General features: G+C 47.1%; 1 protein-coding gene across 1 annotated transcript in view; it reads left to right on the top strand.

The window, feature by feature from the left end:
* The first annotated feature begins 2,849 nt into the window (after nucleotides 1-2,849).
* Nucleotides 2,850-23,326, top strand: part of IRS1 (insulin receptor substrate 1) — a 47,046-nt gene continuing 26,569 nt past the window's right edge. Inside the window, exon 1 of the mRNA XM_030280111.4 lies at nucleotides 2,850-6,538. Coding sequence (XP_030135971.4) covers nucleotides 2,982-6,515 — 3,534 coding nt within the window. The 5' untranslated portion in view covers nucleotides 2,850-2,981 and the 3' untranslated portion in view covers nucleotides 6,516-6,538. The remainder of the gene's footprint in view (nucleotides 6,539-23,326) is intronic.

Here is a 23,326-nt window from a genome sequence, read left to right as displayed (position 1 = left end):
CTGTGCTTTATGGTGTTTTCTTCAGGATGATATGTAAGGGTGATTTGTGTTGCTGCTTGTTGTCCTTTCTGGGTGCTCCATGTGTTTCAGCTGTTTCAGGGGGATTTTTCACCTTTTGACCAAGCAACTGCTCCTCTCAAATAATTGTATGGCCACAATCGATGCAGCTGCAAACTTTATAGTGCAGATGCATTAGAAAAGCCTCCAACGTATTTATCCCGTGTTTGGACCCACACAATCCAAACAAGAGTATACTTTTGTGTTTAATTTTAACCTGAAGAGTAGATGAGAGCAGTATTGTGGCGCTTTCACCTCGGACCAGCTGCAGTCATTCTGTGCGGGCAGGGCAGCACCAGCTCAGGGCGATTAGAGGCGCGCTGCCCTGCCAGGCTGTGCAGGATGCCCTGCACTGTGTCAGTGGCAGCAGGGCACAGCACAGACCCCCGCACTGTGTCGGTGGCACCGGGGCACAGCACAGACCCCCGCACTGTGTCAGTGGCAGCAGGGCACACCCAGACCCCCGCACTGTGTCAGTGGCACCGGGGCACAGCACAGACCCCCGCACTGTGTCAGTGGCAGCAGGGCACACCACAGACCCCCGCACTGTGTCAGTGGCACCGGGGCACAGCACAGACCCCCGCACTGTGTCAGTGGCAGCAGGGCACAGCACAGATCCCCGCACTGTGTCAGTGGCAGCAGGGCACAGCACAGACCCCCGCACTGTGTCAGTGGCAGCAGGGCACAGCACAGACCCCCGCACTGTGTCAGTGGCACCGGGGCACACCACAGACCCCCGCACTGTGTCAGTGGCACCGGGGCACAGCACAGACCCCCGCACTGTGTCAGTGGCAGCAGGGCACAGCACAGACCCCCGCACTGTGTCGGTGGCAGCGGGGCACACCACAGACCCCCGCGCTGTGTCAGTGGCAGCAGGGCACAGCACAGATCCCCGCACTGTGTCAGTGGCAGCAGGGCACAGCACAGACCCCCGCACTGTGTCAGTGGCAGCAGGGCACAGCACAGACCCCCGCACTGTGTCGGTGGCAGCGGGGCACACCACAGACCCCCGCACTGTGTCGGTGGCAGCGGGGCACAGCACAGACCCCCGCACTGTGTCAGTGGCAGCAGGGCACAGCACAGACCCCCGCACTGTGTCGGTGGCAGCGGGGCACACCACAGACCCCCGCGCCCCGAGGCACGGCCCGCAGCCCGCGGGGCGCAGTCCCGCAGGGGGCAGCATTGAGCAGCGGATGCGGCCGCGGCGCTCCCGCACTTGTTCCCGGGCCCGGGCCAGCGTTGCGGCCGCGGCACGTCCAGCCCGGCACGGCCGCTCCCGCTGCACGCTCGGTTCAATTTAGCACGGGAGCGACGCGGGGAGACGGGGGACCCGCCGCACAACCGGTGGCGGCAGCGCTGCTGGGGCCCGGCCTCGCCCGCCATGGAGGCGGCGCCGAGCCGAGTCCTCCCTCCCGCCGGGCCCCTGTTGCGGACCGGCCGCGCTGGCAGCGCCGGGGCCGCGTCTGAGCCCGAGGAGCGAACGAGCCCCGAGCGGGGCGGGCGCGGCCCCGCAGCCACAGCGGCCCCCGCTCCGCTCCGCTGCCCTCGCCACGAGGCCGGCGGCAAGGGAAGGGCTGCGGGTAGGCGGGAGCATCTCCCCGCGCGGTTGGGCCCAGCACCGCCACACTGCAGAGGCCGCCGGCGGCGGGTATGAAAAACACGGCGCTGAATGGCTTCTACGCCTCTTTACTACGCGCCGCGCCCCAGCCCGGCCGGGCGCCGCCGCAGCCGTGACGGACGGGCGGCGGCACCAATGGGGGCGCGGCGGCGGCGGCCCCGCGGCCGCGCTGAATGAGGGCAGGGCGGAGGGCGGAGCGGCGGCGCTGGCCGGGAGCCCGGCGGCGGCTCCGGGGATGGTCCACGCACTGGCGCCGTCACGTGTTGTTCTCCTTGGAGTGAGCCTGAGCCGCGGCGGCGGGCGGAGGGGGCTGGACTGGCGAGCGCGGCCCCCGCCGCCTGTTTTGGTGCGGGGCGCCGGGAAACTCCGAGGAGAAGCCGGCGGAGAAGGAGCCGCGGCGGCGGTGCCCGCTCCCCCGGGCGGTTGGGGCACGGGAGGGGGCCGCGCCGCCGGCCGCTGAATCGCTGCCGCCTGGAATGAAGAGGAGGAGGAAGAGAGGATGTTCCTTCGGCACTCGGGCTCGCCTCCCCTCCCGCCGCTGCCGGGCTGCGCCGCGTGTGGAAATGGCACTTTCTCTGCCTAACGAGATGGGACTGAATGGGGTCGCCAGCCTCCTCCGCACGCTCGAGCGGGAGCAGCAGCCTCGGCGCTGATATTTGGGGAAGGGGGGTTGTATTGTGGGCGGCATTTTTTTTTTTAATTTTCTCTTTTTTTGGGAGGAGAGCTAGAGAGGGGAGAGCAGCGTGTATTTTTGGGTGCAAACCCCGGACTTTGCAAAACAGTCTCCGCCCCCGAGAGGATATTTAATCTGCAACAGAGATCGCTGCTCGCGGAGGCAAACTTGAGCCGGGGAAGGGGTGCAGGGAGCGGAGGAAAGGGACCCCCGCCCCGCTACCGGCCCCGCCGGAGCCCGACCCCTGCAAGGAAAGATGCGTTTTTCATTCCCGGCTGCTCATTTTGGGACGAGACTTTTCGTTTGGACTGATCCGGACTGGACTTTTTAAGGACGAGCTTACGCGTCTAAGCGCGATTTGGGCATAAACAGCAACACAAACTCTGATTTGGTGCTGGAAGCTGCCTCTGCCACTGAACAGCTGCTCTCACCCTGCTTCTGTCCCTCCCCCGTCCCGTTCTCAGAAGAGGATCCTGAGCTATTTTGCCTTTTTTCTTCCTTTTTTTCCCCTTTTTTTAAAAAAAATTGGTTTTGCATGAATTTTATTTTAGGTGGTTGCCTTTCCTGGCTAGCTTGGCTGTTTTGGGGTCTTGCAGACTGCAAGCTGCATTAACAGCTCCACCACCTCTCATCATGGCCAGCCCCACGGATAATAACGAGGGCTTCTTCTCAGATGTCAGAAAGGTGGGTTACTTGCGCAAACCCAAGAGCATGCATAAACGATTTTTCGTGCTGAGGGCAGCCAGTGAGTCTGGACCCGCCCGGCTGGAGTATTATGAGAATGAGAAGAAATGGAGACACAAGTCAGGGGCCCCCAAGCGATCCATCCCACTAGAAAGCTGCTTCAACATCAACAAACGGGCTGACTCCAAGAACAAGCACCTGGTGGCCCTCTACACCAAGGACGAGCACTTTGCCATTGCAGCTGACAGTGAACCTGAGCAGGAGAGCTGGTACCAAGCACTGCTGCAGTTGCACAACAGGGCCAAGGGCCACCATCACCTCCATCACCATCACCACCACCACCACAGTGATGTCACTTTTGGAGGCAGCAGCACAGGACTGGGGGAAGCAGGTGAGGACAGCTATGGTGAGGTAGCCCCTGGTCCAGCTTTTAAGGAAGTTTGGCAAGTAATTCTGAAGCCTAAGGGCCTAGGCCAGACAAAGAACCTGATTGGCATCTACCGCCTGTGCCTGACTAACAAGACCATCAGCTTTGTAAAGCTGAATTCAGATGCGGCTGCTGTGGTGCTGCAGCTGCTCAATATCCGCCGCTGTGGTCACTCTGAGAACTTCTTCTTCATTGAGGTGGGACGCTCAGCTGTCACTGGACCTGGTGAGTTCTGGATGCAAGTGGATGACTCAGTGGTGGCACAGAACATGCATGAAACTATCCTGGAGGCCATGCGAGCCATGAGTGAGGAATTCCGGCCCCGTAGCAAGAGCCAGTCCTCCTCAAACTGTTCCAACCCGATCTCTGTGCCCCTCCGCAGGCACCACGTCAACAACCCTCCACCAAGCCAAGTGGGGCTCAGTCGGCGGTCCAGGACTGAGAGTGTCACGGCCACTTCTCCTGCCAGCGGTGGAGGTACAGGTGGCAAACCCAGCTCTTTCCGGGTTCGAGCATCGAGTGATGGGGAAGGCACAATGTCAAGACCTGCCTCTGTGGATGGTAGCCCAGTTAGTCCCAGTGCTAACCGGACTCATTCACACAGACACCGTGGCAACTCCAGGCTCCATCCTCCACTCAACCACAGCCGGTCCATCCCAATGCCTTCCTCGCGCTGCTCTCCTTCAGCCACCAGTCCAGTCAGCCTGTCATCCAGCAGCACTAGTGGCCATGGCTCCACCTCAGACTGCCTGTTCCCACGAAGGTCTAGTGCTTCAGTTTCTGGCTCTCCTAGTGATGGTGGATTTATTTCTTCCGATGAGTATGGTTCAAGCCCGTGTGACTTTCGCAGCTCCTTTCGCAGTGTAACCCCTGATTCATTGGGACACACCCCCCCTGCCCGGGGTGATGAAGATCTCAACTATATCTGCATGGGAGGGAAGGCCACCTCTTCTTGCTGCAGCCTGGCAGCGCCCAATGGCCATTTCATCCCACGCACCTGCCACCCTCAGCAGCAGCCCCGCTATCCTGGTACACCCTGCTGTCCTCGAGGTGGTAGTGAGGAGGTTGCTGACTTGGAGAAGGCATTCAGAAAGCGGACTCACTCTGCAGGTACTTCTCCCACCATCTCCCACCAGAAAACACCCTCACAGTCTTCAGTGGCCTCCATTGAGGAGTACACAGAGATGCTGCCTTCTTACCCCTGTGGCAGCAGCAGGCTGCCCTCCTACCGCCACTCAGCCTTTGTGCCCACTCATTCCTACCCAGAGGAGTGCCTGGAGATGCACCACATGGACAGTGGCCATCATCGGACCAACTCCGCCCCGCACACGGATGATGGCTACATGCCCATGTCGCCTGGTGTAGCCCCTGTGCCCAGCGGTGGGGGCCCCCCCAAAGGTGGTGACTATATGCCCATGAGTCCTAAGAGTGTGTCGGCCCCACAGCAGATCATCAACCCTGGCAGGGGTGGCCGCCACCCTCCGGCCACCATGGACTCTAATGGCTACATGATGATGTCCCCCAGTGGCAGCTACTCCCCCGACAGCAGCTCTGCGGGCTACGGCAAGATCTGGACAAATGGTGCCGGCCACCACCCAAAACTCTCAGTGGAGAGCAACGAAGGGAAGCTCCCCTGCGGCGGCAGCGACTATATCAACATGTCCCCAGCCAGCGGCTCCACCACCAGCACTCCGCCCGACTGCTACTTCGGGGCTGCGGGGCAGCCGGGGGTCGAGGAGGCGGCCACCGTAGCGCACCACAAACCCATCTACTCCTACTTCTCGCTGCCACGCTCCTTCAAGCACGTGCACCGCCGGGGCGGCGGCAGGCCGGCGGGGACAGCCGAGGAGGGCAGCCCTCAGCCCCGCATCGCGCTCGGCTCCAGCCGCCTCCTTTACGCGGCCGAGGACTCGTCCTCCTCCACCAGCAGCGACAGCCTGGGCGGCGGCGGCGGCCCCGAGGGCGGCCCCCCGCCTCAAGCGCAGCCCCCGCGCAAGGTGGACACGGCCGTGCAGACCAAGGGCCGCCTGACGCGCCCCACGCGGCTCTCGCTGGGTGGCCCTAAGGCCAGCACCCTGCCGAGGGCCCGGGAGCAGCCCCCGGTGCTGCTGCCCCCGGAGCCCAAGAGCCCCGGCGAGTACGTGAACATCGAGTTCATCGCCGGCGAAAAGCCGCCCTTCCCCTCGGCTGCCCTGAGCATGGCCCTGCCGCCGCCGGGCAGCGAGGCCGCCGAGGAGTACATGAACATGGAGCCGGGCCCGCCGCGGGCCCCCTGCCCGTCCGGCTTCGCCGCCGCGCGGGCGGCCCGGCTCGGCCGGGACTACGTGGCGATGCAGCGGGGGGGCGCCGCGGCCGGCGGGGGCTCCTGCTCGGACTACGCGGACAGCCCGTCCCCCGGCTCGCCCGCCCGCCTGATCAGCTACGCCGAGGTGCGAGGGGGCCGCGCCGGCCCCGAAAAGCCCCCGCCGGCGGCCGCCACCGCCGCCTCCCCGGAGCTGCCGCGGCCGCCGGCCGAGCTGTCGGCGGCGCCGCCGCGCTCCTCCTCCCTGCTGGGGGGCCTGGGCGCGGGCAGCGCCTTCACCCGCGTCAGCCTCAGCCCCGGCCGCAACCAGAGCGCCAAGGTGATCCGCGCCGACCCGCAGGGCGGCCGGCGGCGGCACAGCTCCGAGACCTTCTCCTCTACGCCGAGCGCGGCCCGCGGAGCGGCGGGCGGGCTCGGGACGCCCTTCCCGTGCGGCGGCGCGGGGGGCGCCGAGGAGGTGAAGCGGCACAGCTCGGCCTCCTTCGAGAACGTGTGGCTGCGGCCCGGCGCGGGGGAGGCGGCCGCCCGCCGGGACCCGGTGGTCGCGCCCGCCCTGGAGAACGGACTCAACTACATCGACCTGGACTTGGTGAGGGACTGCGGCCACCGCCGCCACCACCACCCGCACGCCCCCGCCGAGGCGAAGCAGCCGCTGCCGCCGAAGCCCCCGGGCCAGCAGCGCGGGAGTGGCCACGGTGGGGAGGATCTGAGCGCGTACGCCAGCATCAGCTTCCAGAAGCGGGAGGAGATGTAGGAGCCGGGCGCCCGCCGCGGAAGGTGAGCCCGGACGGGGCGGGACGGGGCGCGGCTCCGCTCGGGGAGTGGAAGCACCGCGGGGAGGGGGCTGGGGCTGAGGCTGCTCATGGCGGTGCCTTCCCGCGGCCGGGGGGCATCGCCCCCCGGGGCACCCACGGCTTGGGTTGCTTTCCTTGAGCCTTTTGGCCTCACTGCAGCATGTTTTAGTGGCAGAAGCGGGTCGGAGTGCAGCATCCCTGCGTGTGTCCCGCCGCTGGCCCGCACCTGCACGGCCTGGGGAGTGCTTCCAAAGCAGCTTGGACGCTCCTGTTCAGCCGGGGATACAATACTGTGCTTACCGTGTTGCCGCGTTTTTTTTATTTTTCGGAATTAGCAGTGCTTCAAAAGTGAGTGGGAGAGGGGTGTGCAATCGAGTCACTTCTAGTATTGGGCTGGAAACAGAAAACTCCCAGTGTAATCCTGGTTTGGTCAGTGATCACCACGCTTGTGACCAAGAGTAGAGCAGTGAACCGTGCTAACACGGCGGGCTAAGGGCATTTACCTCACAGAGTTGTGACTAGTGTTAATTGAGCTTTGTTGGAAGAAGTTGTGAGCTTGAAAACAGACTTCAAAGCCTTTAGAGCATTGTATCTATCACTTGTGTTTCAGTTGATAGATACTGTGTGGCTGTCCCTCACCTGCCACAGTGTTACAAACAACACAAGAAATTAGCCCTATGAACTGTGGTTTTGGCATTGACTAATGTGTTCTGTTTCTTCCTGAAGCTTTTAATTTTTAATTCGGGAAAAACTTCTGCCCGGCTGTTGCACATTGATTACAGACATGTAAGATGAGTAGGAGCCTTGTAGGAAGCAGTGTGATGTTTCTGTTGAGTGGGAACTTCATGCAGCACAGAACAATGTGTCTTGTGAAGAGCTCATAAAGTACAGTGCACCTGTGTAAGTCCTTTCATGAAAGGTGAAGAGTGTTTTGTTTTGGTGCAGGCAAGTACTGGCAGATAGTTATCTAGTAAAATTTGTCACTCGATTTTAACAGTTTCTTACATGCCTGAGCAGCAGCAATCACAGTAGTTTAAGCAGTTACTATGAATATATGCGATGATATTAGGGGGTGAATCTCGTACCACTGTTCACATCATCTCAGTATTTGTGTTGCCCATTGGCTGCATTGAAGGCATTGAAGTTGGTGTGATGCCTGGGATCACATGTTTTTGATGCTTAGATGTTTTGCATCTTTATAACCTGAACAAAAGCAAAACAGCCTCTTCACATTTGCTGCATGGCATTGCTGCTGTTGCCCATTAGACCAAAGCAATATTAAGTCTTAGTCTTATCTGGCCTATGAATACTAGGTTAATTTGAAAGTTCAAGGTAGGACTTAACATCAGTGCAAATATTGCCAGTCTGGTTCAAGTGGTAACTGGTAGGAAATGGTAATTTTTATGGCTGACAGGACTGTGCTGAGTGTCACCATACATCTTTTCTCAGTTCTGGCATGTGCTTGCAAGAGCCCTGTGTTTGCAGATGGCTCTTGTTACCCTGGGAATCCATATCTGCTTAGGGCAGCATTGGTGTTGTGAATTCTTCAGGAGGGGACTTTTGCCAGAGGATGCAGCATGTTCTGCAGTTAAGTCACTTTGCTGGGAACATCACTGTTTTCTCCCACCTGTGGAGTGCTGAGACTGTAGAGTAAGTGTGAGAGAAGATCCTTGGTCAGTGTGGGGGTAAATAAAGAATATATGAAGGGTATGAGAACATAGTTCTGGTGGGGAGCAGTGTCACAACTGCTTACACAGGTTTTTTCCAAATGCACTGCTTTCCTTTTGCTGTGGACAACTTGTTTAATTGAACTTTGTGTCATCTTTAATCTAAAAGCTTTGGCAATGCTCTCCATGGTGGTGTTAGATAGATACCTGCTGTGATGATACTGTTCAGTGAAAGATTAGGATGTGGAAGACCTGATAAAAGAGCTGGCTGAAAAATACTATGCAGATGCTTTTAAGGGTAGCATTGTGTGAAATAGAGTGTAATAGAGTAGTTGTTAATTGAAGTTGGTTCTTATTTCCCAAAATTTATATTGGATTGAGGAGGCACAGCTTCTTCTGGGAGGCAAGGGAAGAATCAGGTTGTAATTATATGTGGACTTGGAACCATGGCTGTTCCTTCTCCCTTACCACTATAAAGTTTTGTTGGTTGCTTGTAGCCTTCTCAGACATTAACCATTGGGATTCTTATTTCCCAGGCTAGATTTCTTACTATCAACTGAAACTTCTCTTGCAAAATTCAGCCTGACTAGTTCATATCTTGAGTGTGCTAAGGAACAAAACCAACAATGTTTTGTTCATACTAAACCATTTTTACAGCTATTTTTTGACATGTGCTTGTACCTTTTTTGCTTTGGAGGTAAAACTTAGGTTTGGCAGGAGACTTGTTCCATGTAGGTTGTACCTTATGCCATTCCTAAGAACACCTGCCTGGAGCTGAATGATTTATGGGACTGCTTGCACATGCCTGAAAAGTTGCTGAGCACCTTCAGCTGAACCGTTCACCTGAAAACTCCACAGCTCCCCAAAGCTTTGCCTGCCTTTCCCAGTGAGCAGCAGAGAGGGCTGTGCCTCCTTGGCCAGCTTCTCCTGTGCTCGTGGTGGCAGCTGAGGCTGTTCAGGCTGCAGCTGAGAGCGGGGAGGTAGCGGTTGTGCTTTCTCCTGTTGGTATCTGAGCAAGTGAAAGATGAAGGAAAAGCTCCTTGGTGTGTTTGCAGGTACAGCAGAGAGGAGAAAACATCTGGAGCTGGGAAGGGAAAGGTGAAGCTGCAGGTATCAGAACAAGGGCTGGGGAAGGCTGCACTAAGTACTCTTACTTAGTTACTCTTTTACTCTCCCTCTCTTTCATGGGTTATTTTTTACACTTTTAATCTCAGAAGTGGCAAAGGAGGACTATACATGCTTTTGTTTTTTTCTCCATAAAACAATCTTCCACCCCATCCCAAAGACCAAAACTGTCTGGATAATACCTGTTTTATCCATTCTGGATTTTCCTTTTATTGCCATCTACAAGACAGTAACCCCAAATGTTAGCTATTCATCTCCTAACAGTTAAATGACTGTTGCTGCTTTGATGCAAACTAGCTAACTCCTGGCCTTTTCCCTGCTCCTCTGTCCTTCTCTGCCAGCTGTCTCCCAAGTTGTTAGGCATTAGACTCTGAAGTATTTTTAATCTCTTTCTAGTGTAATTATTTCGCCTAATATTAAGGATCCTGGCTGAAATAAACATGTTTCCCAAATTTCATTGAAAAACATTTCTCTCACCCACAGAATTCCTCTGCACTCTCCAATCCCATTGCCTTCCCTGTCATATATTCTTGTCTGTTTCCAAACAGCTGGCCCTGCCTTGGCTCTCTCCTTTTTTTCTGTTACAGTGCTGTAGTTTCAGTGCAGTTCTGTATGCTCTCCTGCCCAAACTTTACCTCTGCTGTAGAGAACTGGCTACTGTTATGTGTGTCTAGCCTAGCTGGTGACTCTTTGATGCTTGGGTGATCTGATGAGTGGCCTTTTATGCTGTAGCTGGAAGTCTGTGTTGCTGCAATTGCCAAGTTGTGCTGGGAAACACCAGCCCATGAAATGGAAAAATTGAGGGGAGAGAGCAGTGTAGCCCTAAGGCGTTTTCCTCCTGCTTAGAGTTTTGCATGCACAGATGTGGTGGGCTGGTCCTGGCTGGACACCAAGTGTCCACCAGAGCCACTCTATCATTCTCCTCCTCAGCTAGACAGGGGAGAAAAAGATACAACAAAAGGCTCATGAGTCGAGATAAGGGCAGGGAGAGATCATCATCATCAGTTACTCTCATGGGCAAAACAGACTCAACTTGGGCAAATTAGTTTCATTTATTACCAATCAAATCAGAGTAGGATAATAGGAGATAAAAGCTACATCTTAAAACACCTGTCCTCCCTCCCTTCTTCCTGGGCTTAGCTTTATTCCCCATGTCTTTACCTCTTCCCCACAGCAGCACAGGGGTATGAGAATGGGGATTTTGGCCAGTTCACTGCATGTTGTCTTTGCTGCTATTTCCTCTGCAGAGCAGTTTCCTGTGTCCACAGTGGTCTCAGATATCCTCACTCCTCTCTCTGGCTGCAGTTGTGCAGGTTATTTTCCTGTTCCTAAATAAATAATCCCAGAGGTACTGCCACTGTCAGTGGCACTGCTTGGCCTTGGCCAGCAGCAGGGGCATCTTGGAGCTGACTGGCAATGGCTCTGTCACACATCTTCCAGCAGCTTCTTGGAGGAACCACCCCTGTAGCCCCCACTATCAAAACCCTGCACACAAACCCAAGACAACAGCTGAGCAGATGTTGTAGATAGGCTGTGGATCCTGCTTTTGGGGTTGCTGTGAGAAGGCTCCTCAAATGAGCAGGGGTGTTGAAGATGAATTGCTGATAACTTATGTTTTGAGTATATAGTCAAAAAATATTCCAAAAAGGAAACCATTATATGTTGGCTCTGGAGAAACAGGAAATGCAGTAGCAGGGCAGCAGAATGAATTCAGGTATCTTGCTTTGATCTCCAAAGCTTCAAAGCTTCATTTCCATTTTGTTGATGACTCTGAGAACTCCTGAATGTAAGTGCTAATAACATGGAATAGAATATGTGTATGTAAGCAAGTGGTAACTTGGCTTACTCTGGCTTTGATGCTGACTGTTTCACCCACTGCATGGGTGGTTTGGGGTTTTTTGGTGATGTAAGAAAATGGAAAATAGTATAATGGGAATTCAGCACAAGGGCATCTATAGGGTTGTTAGACCTTTTGCCTGTATCTGGTTAAAGCAAAACACTTTAAAAAGGGTAGAACTAAACCTTTGTGTGGTTCTCATTAAAATACACATGACGGTAAACAGAAAATTACTCATGTCATTCTTGTACTATATGCCGGAGTTTTATTTTTTTTGGACACTCCTTGCTTTTTAAAATTTATTTCCTTCATAATTTTCAATAGTTGTGTTCTTTTTCTCAAGTTAAAAACTTAAGGTGGAATACAGCAATTCATAAAATCATAGAATATCCTGAGTTGGAAGAGACCCACAAGGGTGCCAAGACAAGACTTGTACAGTTAAATTAGGTTTCTAGGGGCGCATTGTTTCCCAAACTGAAGAACAGAAGTTTCTGTAGTTTTGGGTCAGCACCAAGGTAAATACCAGCATGTTATGAAAGTTTTTCATGCTTTGTGGGTATTACTGTAGACAAAACAGTGCATTTCTTACTGTATGCACACACCAGTTTTCCCCCATACCTAATTATTTGCCAAAATTGAGCCTGTGGCTCCACGTACTTGCATATTTGCAGTTCTGTTTAACAAGACCAGAAGCTTATAATTAATGGGTTTAGATGTTTCTCTTTTGTTTTACTGGCTTAAAAACTGAAACAGAATGATTTATAAACAAATTCATATGATTATGAGGTACTACGTGGACATCTTTAGCACATGGTTTTCACATTTAGTTAATGTTTAAACTGGTCTTTGGATGTGGTTTATCTATAAAATGAAACAGGACATTGCAGGGTGAGGATGATGCTGATTTTTAATAGCAACGATAGGGAGATTGTAAATTTCCTTAGATAACACTTGTAAATAGACAATTACAGCTTGTTAATAAAATGCAGCAAGCAGCTGTGAATGGGAATATAATTTGACCAATATCTTCAGTATGGTGCATTGTTTCACGACTGCTTTATGATAGCTAAAATTTTATATTCGTTAGGATTGCACAGTTTTCATAACTTCCTAAATACATGAGTGCAAGTACTTAAAGTAAATGTACTTGAATATTCTTTTGAACAAGTACGCGTATAATAGCTTGTTTGTGAAGAAAGTGAGGTTTTTTCCCCAGTTTCTTGAAGCTCTGAAATTTAATCTGTTCAGTACTGATTATTACGTGAGTAAAGTCACATAAGATTTAAAAATTATTTTGGTGTCCAGTGATATGGAAGAGAAATAGATATTATTTTCCAAAACTAATTTGACTTTAGGTTTAACTTCTGTGCCAAGTTTTAATGAAAACTAATTATTGTGTTTGATTGACAGAGTTATGAAATACTCTTAAGAGATGAGAGGAAAAAGGAGGGGAAAGTCCTTCATGGGACCTGTGCTGTGAGAGACTGGGGGTTGCTGGCATGAGATAATGGGAAACCTGAGGTGAAGGCTGGGGAGCACTTGTAGAAACTGGTGTGGGAAGGAGGTGGAAATGAGAGAGAAATTACTTGGGGGACACACAAACTTTGGCAGGATGATGTAGACAGAGAGAATTGCAAGGTGTTTGTGATCTGAGGGGAACTGGGATGGTGATATTTGAAAGTCTGAGGTTTGAAGAAGAGTATAGAGAAATGTGGAGAGCCTGGATATCACAAAGAGTTTGTTTAAGAGGTGCTCATTTTGCGTGGTACTGCAGTTTTCTGAAGGCATTTCTCCTTCTGTGTTTTTTGGTTTTTTTTAATCTTTATTACGGGGATGAACACTCTGCTTAGAAAGTACATGTAGTTCTTATTTGTTATTGGATTTTATTTTTTTTAGTATTTGGATATTCTGCTGACCTTAACAGGATGATTTCCTTAGTAAGGAAAGCAGAATTTACCTCCAGCTCTCCTTTCCTGAATTCTTTGTCTTGTAGTATCCCTGTCACAACCACAGCAGTAAACCACAGCTACAAATTCTGAATTAAGGACAAGATAAATAAGAATGAGTGAATTTTAACATTAAAACTCCTTAATTTTATAAAATACATACACTAGAAGGAGGACTATATTCATACAGGTTTTTTTAACTGCATCATTTTCTTCTTTACATTCTACTACTTGGACAGTTATAAATTTGATTAGGGTTCGTTAGTTTAATAATTTGTCTTATGGATTACTAAGTATAGATTCTCTTACTTTTTTAAAATTTAAATAATATATTGTAAAAGAAAACTTCAAATGACAAAGCTATTGTGGCTTGTTACAGCAGATGTGGTTTTCATTTTGTGGTAAGAGCCACAACACAAATATATTAATACTGACAAATGTGTCTGAATTCTCAACTTGTCAGAATGGTAGAAGCTGGCTTTTGGTCATCTGTACATGATCTGATGTGTTTCAGTACCCTGTTCATAAAAGTGAGTAGCATTATTCTATTTTTACATAATTCTGGGTCTTTGATTAGTGGTGATTATTATTTTGACTACATGAAATAGAGATAGTAAAGGAGAGATATTGGTAACTTAAAAAAAAGATTCACAAGTTTAACAGCTTTACTCTCCACTTACAGAAATGATTTGAAATTTAACAAAAGCCAAGGTGTGAACAGATAAAGGAGATTTAAATAAGCCTGGCACTCTTAACTAACTAAAGGATGTCTTGATATATGTCTCTCTGATCATGCTTGACTTATCTAGGTCATGTTCTCTGAAGACTATTATTAGAGATTTAACCTTGGGTAATTGTGAAGTGTATTTTGTTCAGAGTAATTTTTGATCAGGTAGATGAGACAGTGGAAGTTTGTGTGTGTTCAAGTGCTTCTAATAATTTGGGAGTCTAGTTGGAAGACCTGGTGTCGGCCACCTGAGCTGGAAGGTGAAATGTACTGTTCCATGGTGTATCACAGAAGATTTACCTGTGTACATTTTGTTAACGTTGTAAAATTCTATGTTTTTTGGAAGCTGGGAATGTGGAAGAAATGACCTGTTAAATTTTCAAATAAGATATGCTTCAGGAGGACGTTGTGCACTTAAAAGCTAGTAGAGCTGTTGAAATGTACTTGCACATTTGAACTCTCTGATGATATGTGTTTTTTAAGGGAGGGATGTAGAGCCTGGGAACATCTACAGCTTTAATTGACTGTGTTTCTTCTTCTGCCTCAGCCCATCTCCTCTAGCTTGTGTAGGATTTGGACATTTTTAACCACTAGGGCACCTAAGGATTGCACATGCTTTCTTTGAAATACAGAATCTGTGTGAATAGAAAACACGGGAATTAACTAGCAGCCTTGGTTCCTGTCTAGTTTCAGTGGTCTGGCTTTCAATGTGGTGCACAAATATTTGTTAAGATATAACTATAGGGTAGGAATTCCATAAGATGGATTTGCCAGTCAATAAAATACTTAACTAGTTTGTGCACAGGAGCCTTCCTTCAGTGGCACAGTTCCCTGAAGGAATAAAGAGATTGAAGCTGGAGTAGAGGAGACTAAGCCAGTCTGATTGTATGGGTTCCTTCTGCCCTTACTTCACTGAACTGTGGGATTAAAACCAAACTAAAACAAACCCTCCCATCATCCTCCTCACATGATCCTGCATGTCTGTGCATCACCAGTAACATTTGTGTAAATGCTGTGTTGAGAGTTTTGTGTCTTCTCTGAGAGAGTAAAAGAATCTCAGGAACTGTACATGGGAGGTAGAAGATGGAGTTTGTTTCTCTTACAGCACATTTCAGCTGGGGTCTTCTGTTGATCAGTTTGTAAGTGACTGCAAAGGAATGGAAGGGAGGTGGGGAGCTTGAAGCACCATGGCTGGAGCTGTGACTTTGTTCAGGTCCAACCTGAGCTCCCCGTGCCCTGTGCTGTGTGAGAGGTGCAAAGACACCTCCAGTGACAGCTTATGTGTGTCAGTGAGGGAATCTTTTAGATTCAAAGATTGGATGGTAATTAATCTTCAGCCAGCTGGCCTTCATTTTGAAGAGAAGATTGCTATGTTAGAAAAGAGAATTTTAACCCCTGGAGAGCAGGAAATGAGTGTCAGGGGAGATGTTTTGGCTTCAGAGACAAACTTGGAGCTTGTAAGCTGCAGGGGAGTGCTGGTGTCCAAGTGATGCTTAGGCACTTTGCTGAAATACCTTGAAAACTGCTAGAACAAGGAGACAATGATGTTCCAGTAATTCCCAGTTTGGTTTAGGGTTCCTGTGTGAGTGATTGACAAGGTGTTTGGGAGTCTCTGTCAGCTGTGATGCTAGAGCTTTCACATGAATATTAACATAGGAGAAATACAGAAGCTCTTCTCTTTCCTGGAGAAGGCACAGATGTAACAGAATGTCCTTTGTTGTACCTGCTGTGTCATAGGACTGGTAAAGTCTGCAGCCTTCCCTGCGTGGTACAATGTGCTTTTTCATGGGACTTGCGCTCTGTGATGATACCTAGAGAAATAATGGTTGGGTACTTTGCTGAAAGGATGGTGGCGGTTCCATTTCTGACTCATGCAGGCACTGTAGGTAAGTGATGGTGATATTGGCTGAGTGGTCTCTGAAAAATGGGATTAATTTTCATTTCCTTAGAAGAGTTTGTGGTGTTGTAATTAGTGATTCCTCTCCTGCAATTCCTGATCACAATTTCTGGATTACTTGTTACTTCAAAATAGCAAATGGGACATTTATGGAGCAGAATGTTTAATATAATAATGAGGACATAAACTAACAAGCTGTTTACTTAGTTGAGGCTAAGACAATGTTATCTTACTTTTTTCCCTATTTTGGAGTTTTCTCACAAAGATTTTCCTTTCAGAGTACTGTTGTATTTCCTGGAAATGACCAACAGCAGGTAGCTCAGCTTGAAAGTGCAGTCCTTGAAAGAGGTAGGGCAGCTCAGCTTGCACAGGATTCAAAATGACTCTTAGATATCAGTAAGGTAATGCATTCCTTGTTTTGATGGGAATGGAGATCTGTACTATGGCTACATGAAGGGGAAAATGAGCAATACTTGGCTTTTTGCAGTGATGGTAAATTCAAATGGAACCATTTTCATTTGGGAAAAGTGATAGTGACTAATTAAAATCTTTAGGAGGACAAAAATATATTTTTGACAGGTGGAAATACCATTGTTAAAACTGAAGAAATTGCGCCTCTTTAACCTGTTTACCATGTTTCTCTTTTTGACTTCTTTGTTTGCAAAGCTTGGGCACACTGTACCATCCCTTCATGATTTACTATGTTACAGTATTTTTAGATTTTGGTCCACTTTTCTATGTTGGAGATCACAGTTGATTTTATTTTCTTAATAGTGTCAACTAAACTACAAAATCTAAAAAAAAAAAAATGTTTCTCTTTAAAAAAAAAGGGAAATTCAGGAGTACTAAATAGTTAATTGCTTGATTGCAGAGTTTAGATGTACTGAAAACTATTGCAACCAAAGGAAAGTTTTTCTCTCCTGTGTGTGGTTCAGGAATCCCAAAAAGCAGACTGGCTGGCACATCTGGGGTCCTGCAGGAGCTTTGGGCAGATGTAATCAGCTTGCCTTCTTGCAAAAGAGGGTTCTCACCTGGGCTGCCTTCGCTCCCATCTGCCTGCTCCACTGTTTCTGTGGGCTGGTTCCATTCCATGAAGTGGTCACTGTAGTTAGGCTAGCCTGTTCTGTAGTAATTGTTTATATTTTCTCATTTTACACATAATGGCATTCAGATTTTTGAGAAACAGCAAAATAAAACGTATAAAGATGAATTCCATTTGTTTAGGAAGCTGTATGTTGAAAACTGTAAACATTTTTTCTTGTTGAAAGTTAATATTTGTTCTAGTGTCAGTATTTTGGAAATAATCTTGTATTTTGTTGACTTTATCATCATCTTGTGAACATGATGCATAATGTTCTTGAATGCCTTGGATAATTTAATATGGGTGGATAGCTGTGTGTAATTTCCATCTATCTTACCAGTCTGAGATCAAAACAGAGGCAAATGAAACTAAATAGAAGAGTAGTGATGGAAGCCAAACAGCTCCAGATCATCCCTTGTCCTTTTCCAGCTGCTGCGCACACTCCCACCTCCCACAGCTACTTCCTGGGAGCAGAAGTTAAAGAATGGGGCACTGTGCATGAACATCGCACTTTAAACATGTAAATGGTGCACTTTACTCTTCAATGGATTAACACAGCTGATCCATTCATATGCAAGGCAGTCCTGAATCCTTTAAACAATTTAAGAGTTCTTAAAAGTGAAACAAAACTCTCAAATGTGTTTAATTCTTTTCTGTATGAAACTTCTTTCTCCAGCACGCTCTGATAGAAGGGAAAAGCCCTGCTGAAGGTGTGCAGGCATGTAGCTAGGGCATGTTTTTTCAGGCCTTTGAACTAGGTTAGGAATGTGTCTCAAGATGGAAGAATGAATAGTTACTTGGTGCTTTTAGCCTCCGGGCTTGAAACTCGCAAGAGGAATGTTATTGTGTCTTCAAAGCCTGTTTCACACAAGCCTTTGTTGAGCAGGAACTTGGAGAGTCTTTGTATTATCATGCACACAACAAAAAGAGCCAGCCACCCAATTTGATCTAATTGGGCCACAGTGGTGAGATGTTTCTTCAGTAGGAAGGCTCTGGAAAATGGGGTGCATATTTTTAATTAGGAAATACCCTTTAGAGTGAAGGGATTGCCTACACAGACGTTTACCAGCTTGCTAAAACTCTCTAATTATACTGATGCAATTCCCCATATGCACATCCCCTCTTTTTCACCTCTTCCCTATGTAGTGCTTTCCCAGGAAGAAAGCAAATATTTACATTTCTTTCAAATCCTGTTTTGACCCTGAGGTGGTGGTAGCACATCCCTGGAGAAGGCAAGCTGTGGTTGAGAAAGTGGGGTGGTTCAGGTTGAAGTAATTTTTATCTTGCTTTCTCAAAAATAAATCTGTATTCATGACTAAATATGCTGAAATATATTAATACTACCTAAATTAAGACAGAACTTTCACTCAATGTAACTACCAAATGTTTAGAGGAAATAAACCCATTGCTCTTGTGAACATGAGTGGGGTTTGAAGTGCTAAACCCTCATTTCTGAGAACAGCAGCTGCTTCAGTAGATAGCCAGAGAAATTTATTTTCATTTTAGTGTGAGTAGCTTAATGTTTATTCAAAACTGAATGAGATCAACAGAAAAGATGGGAAAACAGCTTTGTCTTAAGTTTTTTTAGTAAAAAAACCCGAAGAACTCTACAAAATCAGAAATTTGGAATTCCACAGTAGCGAGGTTCACTCAATTTCACCTACTAAAGAGATGAGGCTTAAAAATAAGAAAAAAGTTGTCTTTAAATGCAACATTTATTTTGTTAAGTAACTTCATTAGGTGTTCAGGGATTTTGCTAGTTTTCATCCTGTTTTTCATTCAAACAGAGGTTGAAAAGTCATCATATAAAATTTAACCAGCTACTAAATAGTGACCTGTGTTGTCATTAATTTCATGTCAAGACTCTGCATAAATATACACTAATAGTATTGTCTAACTAGGGACTATATTAAATCCTAAATTAAAAGGTTATATTGCAGATCATAATGATTTAGTGGTTATTGGTGTTTGAGAATGACCATTAAAGACATTAAAAAAATAAATTTCCTCATTTGCTAATCTAAATTTGATTATTTTAATCACTTTAATTTGAATTAATCCACCGTGAAGCTAAGTGTCAGTATGTACATGATAATTAAATGTATCTGAACCGATATAATCATGCAGAAATGAAGGGTAGGCTCAGAAAGGACCTGGATATAGGATGTTGCCTGGTGTAGAGCAGCAGGAGCAGACAATCTATGAAATTACAGGAAGCTGGGTGAGGGAGAGGAGAGGGCAAAACCACAAGTACAGAAAAGTGGTGGTTAAATGTATTGAAGGGTAAGAGTGACACACAAGCTGTGTAAATTGGCCAGCTCCTGCATCTTCTGTAAGAGAAATTTCACAAGGTTAGAGAAGGGAAGGTTGTGTAGGAAGGGGTACAGGGGCTGAGTGAGCAGAAAGAGAAATTGGAATAATGCTGGGAAGCTCAGATTTCAGTTGATGTAATTGGACTTTAATGGCTTGAATGATTCATAATCTCTTAGCTTGATAGGCTGTTATAAAATTTTAAACATAGGTATGAATGAAGCCTTTTGCTGATAACACTGTGGGATTGCAGCAGTGGAAAGTGTTGATGTGCCAAGAATTGTTAGAGGAAAAAAATTCCTCTAACATATAACGTGGTCTTTTGTGTAGGCATATTTTGGAGGAAGGTTTGAATAATCCCTCTGCATGAATGGGCTATGAATTATTTTTCACCTAGGTGTGGACGGAGAGGAGTCTCCAATTGATGTAAATTGCTGTACCTACTTGAGGTTGGTGGGACTAGGGCAGCATGCCTCAATTTAGAATGTGTCCCTTTAACAGTTTTTCTTTCTTTTTCTGGAAGGTGTTACTACACTGTTCTGCTTGAATTAATTGTGAGTCCCTATTAATTTTAATTAGCTATAGTAATGAGTTAGCTCTAAAGGGCTACAAAATAATTTGTAATTCAATGTCTCGTTTATCTTCTACCTTGGTTATTTCATCTTTTCCAAAACTACTTCTCCTGAAGATTGGTGAGATGTTTGATCTGTCTTGGTTCAAGCTTGTTTACTTCTGTGTTTCTTAGAGTAGCTCATCAGCTTTTATTCCTTTATCAAATAACTCCTGTGATGTTAATCATAGATTTGGGTCACATTTCAGCATTTGCATTTGGGTTGCAGGAACAGGTAAAAGCAAAAGATTATTAGCAAATTGCTTTATACATAGAAAAAAAGAGGACTACAGAACATGTAATGATAGCCTTTGCAGGACTCCTGTTATTTGTAGGACTTTCCAGTCTGTTTGTGCTTTTAACTGGTGAACTCTTGTAGTAGCATCTTGCTACTCTTCACTGTAACTTTTTGAAAGGTTTTGCTTTGGTTTTATGAAATCAAGAGTGATATAAGTCACCGTCTGCAATCTGTTTCCCTGGCTTTGTCTGCATATCCATGGCTGATACTTGGAGCCTTTACCATTGTGACTTTCTCTGTTCTGATTCCTTAGGCTCAGTTCATGCAGGTATATCTGACAGAATTAAGGCCAGGTGGAGCTGCAGTAAGTGCAGGCAATCACTGCACTTCAGAAGCAGAATGCAGGACACAGCTTTACCATCAGCCTAAAGAAATGGAAGGCCATGCTGTTGTTTCTGTCTCCTTGAACATGTATTCTCTGGAGAGTTTTTTGGCATCACCTGGGGAATACTTGGGAATGTATTTAGGAGGAAATCAGGAACCACTTCTCTAGACAGCACCTAGCTCCTAGTTTGGTTACAACCAACTGTGAAACCCCATCTGCTATATTCTTTCAGGCAGCAAATCTTCAAGTAGAATACCTGATGTGATTAGTGCCTTACACTGCCCTTGAAACCACACTTGTCTTGTCCTACACTGCTGCTGCCTCTGCCTCTGCAGAAGCTGTCTGAGATTGTCTGCAGGGCTGCTGTGAAACTGTGCCATTAGTGAGTTGTGATCTGACCAGCTGCAGCACCAGTCCCTCAGCCCAGGGAGTCTCTGCAGGTGTGCTGGGGAGAATCTGAGAGGGTTTGTTGAAGCGGGTTTGCTTCTTCACTCACCCTGGAGGTGCTACTTTGAGGTAGGAATGCAGTATAAGTGTATTTATTCTGTTAGAAAAAAACCCAGCTTCTCAATTGCGGCTTGTTTGGGTTTAGGTGGTCTGTATCTGAGAGAAGACATCTTTTGCTGCCAAACTTGTGCTTGCTGCTTTAGTATTCATGCTAGTTTAGCTGTCTGTGTTAGTCATCTTCTCGACCAAATATTTTCTGCCAAAACCCAAATTCACACTGACAAATTAGCCTTTCTAGTTTAGGTAATGTCAAATATATATGTGGAAAATATTTTCAGGTGAAAATGAAAAATAAATGTAATGGCTTCAGACAGCTGTCTTACAGACCTTCTGGTATAGTTACTCAAGATGTCATATAAGAAACAGGCAGGGTTCCCACCTTTCTGCCCCCAGTTTTCAGTGAAATTTAGTGATTATAGGAGGATTCAACAAGAAACTGACTCCAGTTTTCAATAAGTAACAGGCTGTGATAGAAGGAAACATCAGTTTCCCTGAAACATTTCCTACTGCTCTCACAGCAATTCAGATGAGACTGTGGAAGAAGACTTTTGTTTGTCCTCAGTGGTGTATTACAAAACTGGATGTCTGTTGTCTGGCACATGTGTGATTGTACAAACAAAACTTTATTTTAACTATTTATTGAACTTACGACATTAAGAAGTAACCTCTTAAAGACTCTGCCTTTCTGCTGCTCTATGCAATGTTTCCAGATGTATTTGGGTACACTTGGAATATTAAAGTACTCCAAGAGCTATTAGAGTTGTCTGTAGCCTGGCTTTGGTTTTTCCCTTTGCTTCAGTTTTCTAACACTTTCTGGTTTAAGCCTTATTTATTAATAAGTGTTATTGCATTCTGCTTAGTTTTTTTAACTACTGCGTCATTTATTTGGCAGGAGAGGAGGAAGGTTAAAGTTCTCCTTACCTCCTCCCCTTCTCTCCAATGAAATTTTTGATTGTTCTGTTTAATGAGTCATTTTCTCTACAGCTGAAGTTAATTTAGTGGCTAATCCAAGCAGTGAGTATTTTCTGAGTGAGGAAGTGAGAGAACTTTAATTCTTTCCCCTCTTTTCAAATACAAAGGTATATCTTGGGTGTTTCAAAAAAAAAAAAAAAAAAAGCATGGAAGAGAACAGTGCCTGTTGGAGGTATTTTATCATTTAACAATAGGTAACAAAACATCCATTGACTACTACAGGGGATGTAGGTAGGGTTTGCAGTGCTGTAGGACTGCTCTATGTGCAGAAATGCTCTTTTTCAAGTGTTCATTATCAGTATGTAAAAGCTGATAGTGAATGCTATTGAACTCTTAGTTGCTCTAATTCTTTCTTTCCTGCCAAAGTGTATGTGTGCATTAGAGCGACTTGTGTGCTCTGGGCTGTTGAGGCCAATCTGGTCAAGAGCATTGTTTTCCAGAGAAAAAGGATAATCAAAAATTCGAAATTACAATCACTTGTGAAATACTTGTGACATGTATGTCATAGATTTGTAAAATCTGTTTCATATACTTCTGTTTGCTGAACATAGGGTGTTCTGATTTGGCTGAATAGTACCAAGTTACTGTGTGGCAATGTCCTCACACACAAGGCTTTGATTAAGCATGAAAAAAAAATTAAAGGCTGGCCTACATACAAGCTTACACAGAGAAACAAAAAGTGTGAATTAAGGAAGATAGCATTTTTATACAAGTGTTTCAATACCATGCATAGTAGTGGCTCGTCTGAGCAAATGAAAGCGACAGCATAGAGTGAAAGATTCATTTAGACCTTTGGGGAAGACACAGAGACATTTCATACCAGATCAGGGTTATTTGAGTTTTGTTTGCTTTTTGTTTGTTTGTTTGTTTTTGGTTTGTTTTTTTTTTTTGGGGTGGGGGGGTTGTTGTTTTTTTTTTTTTTTACAACTGGGTATAATTTTAACCAGGGTAAGTTCAGTGACTTTGTTTGCTCATGTGGACCACAGGTATGCATGGCTATTCAAGGTTCAGTCATCAGCTCAACTTCCAATTGACTAAAGCAGATTTCCCCCCTTGCTGTGAGCCCCTTATGCCTTTGGTTGCAGTGTATGACAGTGTATTCCTGTGTTCAGCCAGGTTGCTGAGCTGAAGTTGCTGTCTGATTTGGGCCTCCTCTTCCCAGGAAAAAGAAGGGGGGGTTACTGGGGCAGGTGTGGTTACAGCCATGTCTCTGAACAGCCTCTGGACAAGGGAGAGTTTGTGTTCTGTCAGTTCAGAGCATGAATGGGACTTGTACATGAGTAGCAGCACGAGGGAAGCTTTGGGCACGCTTTCACTGCTGCTTTTTACACTGTCATTTTCAAGAAGGATTCTTACCCTGGTTCCCATGCTGACACCTCCTTTGCCTGAGTATATGCATTCCTGTAGCTGAGCCAGGCAGCTACTTCAGGGACATAATCCAGGCTAAAAGTAACCTGGCTTAGGGAGGG

Source organism: Taeniopygia guttata, chromosome 9, assembly GCF_048771995.1.
Source record: "Taeniopygia guttata chromosome 9, bTaeGut7.mat, whole genome shotgun sequence".
NCBI classification, from domain to species: domain Eukaryota; kingdom Metazoa; phylum Chordata; class Aves; order Passeriformes; family Estrildidae; genus Taeniopygia; species Taeniopygia guttata.
The sequence above is the reverse complement of the archived record's forward strand: the minus strand, read 5'-3'. Positions and strand labels throughout refer to the sequence as shown.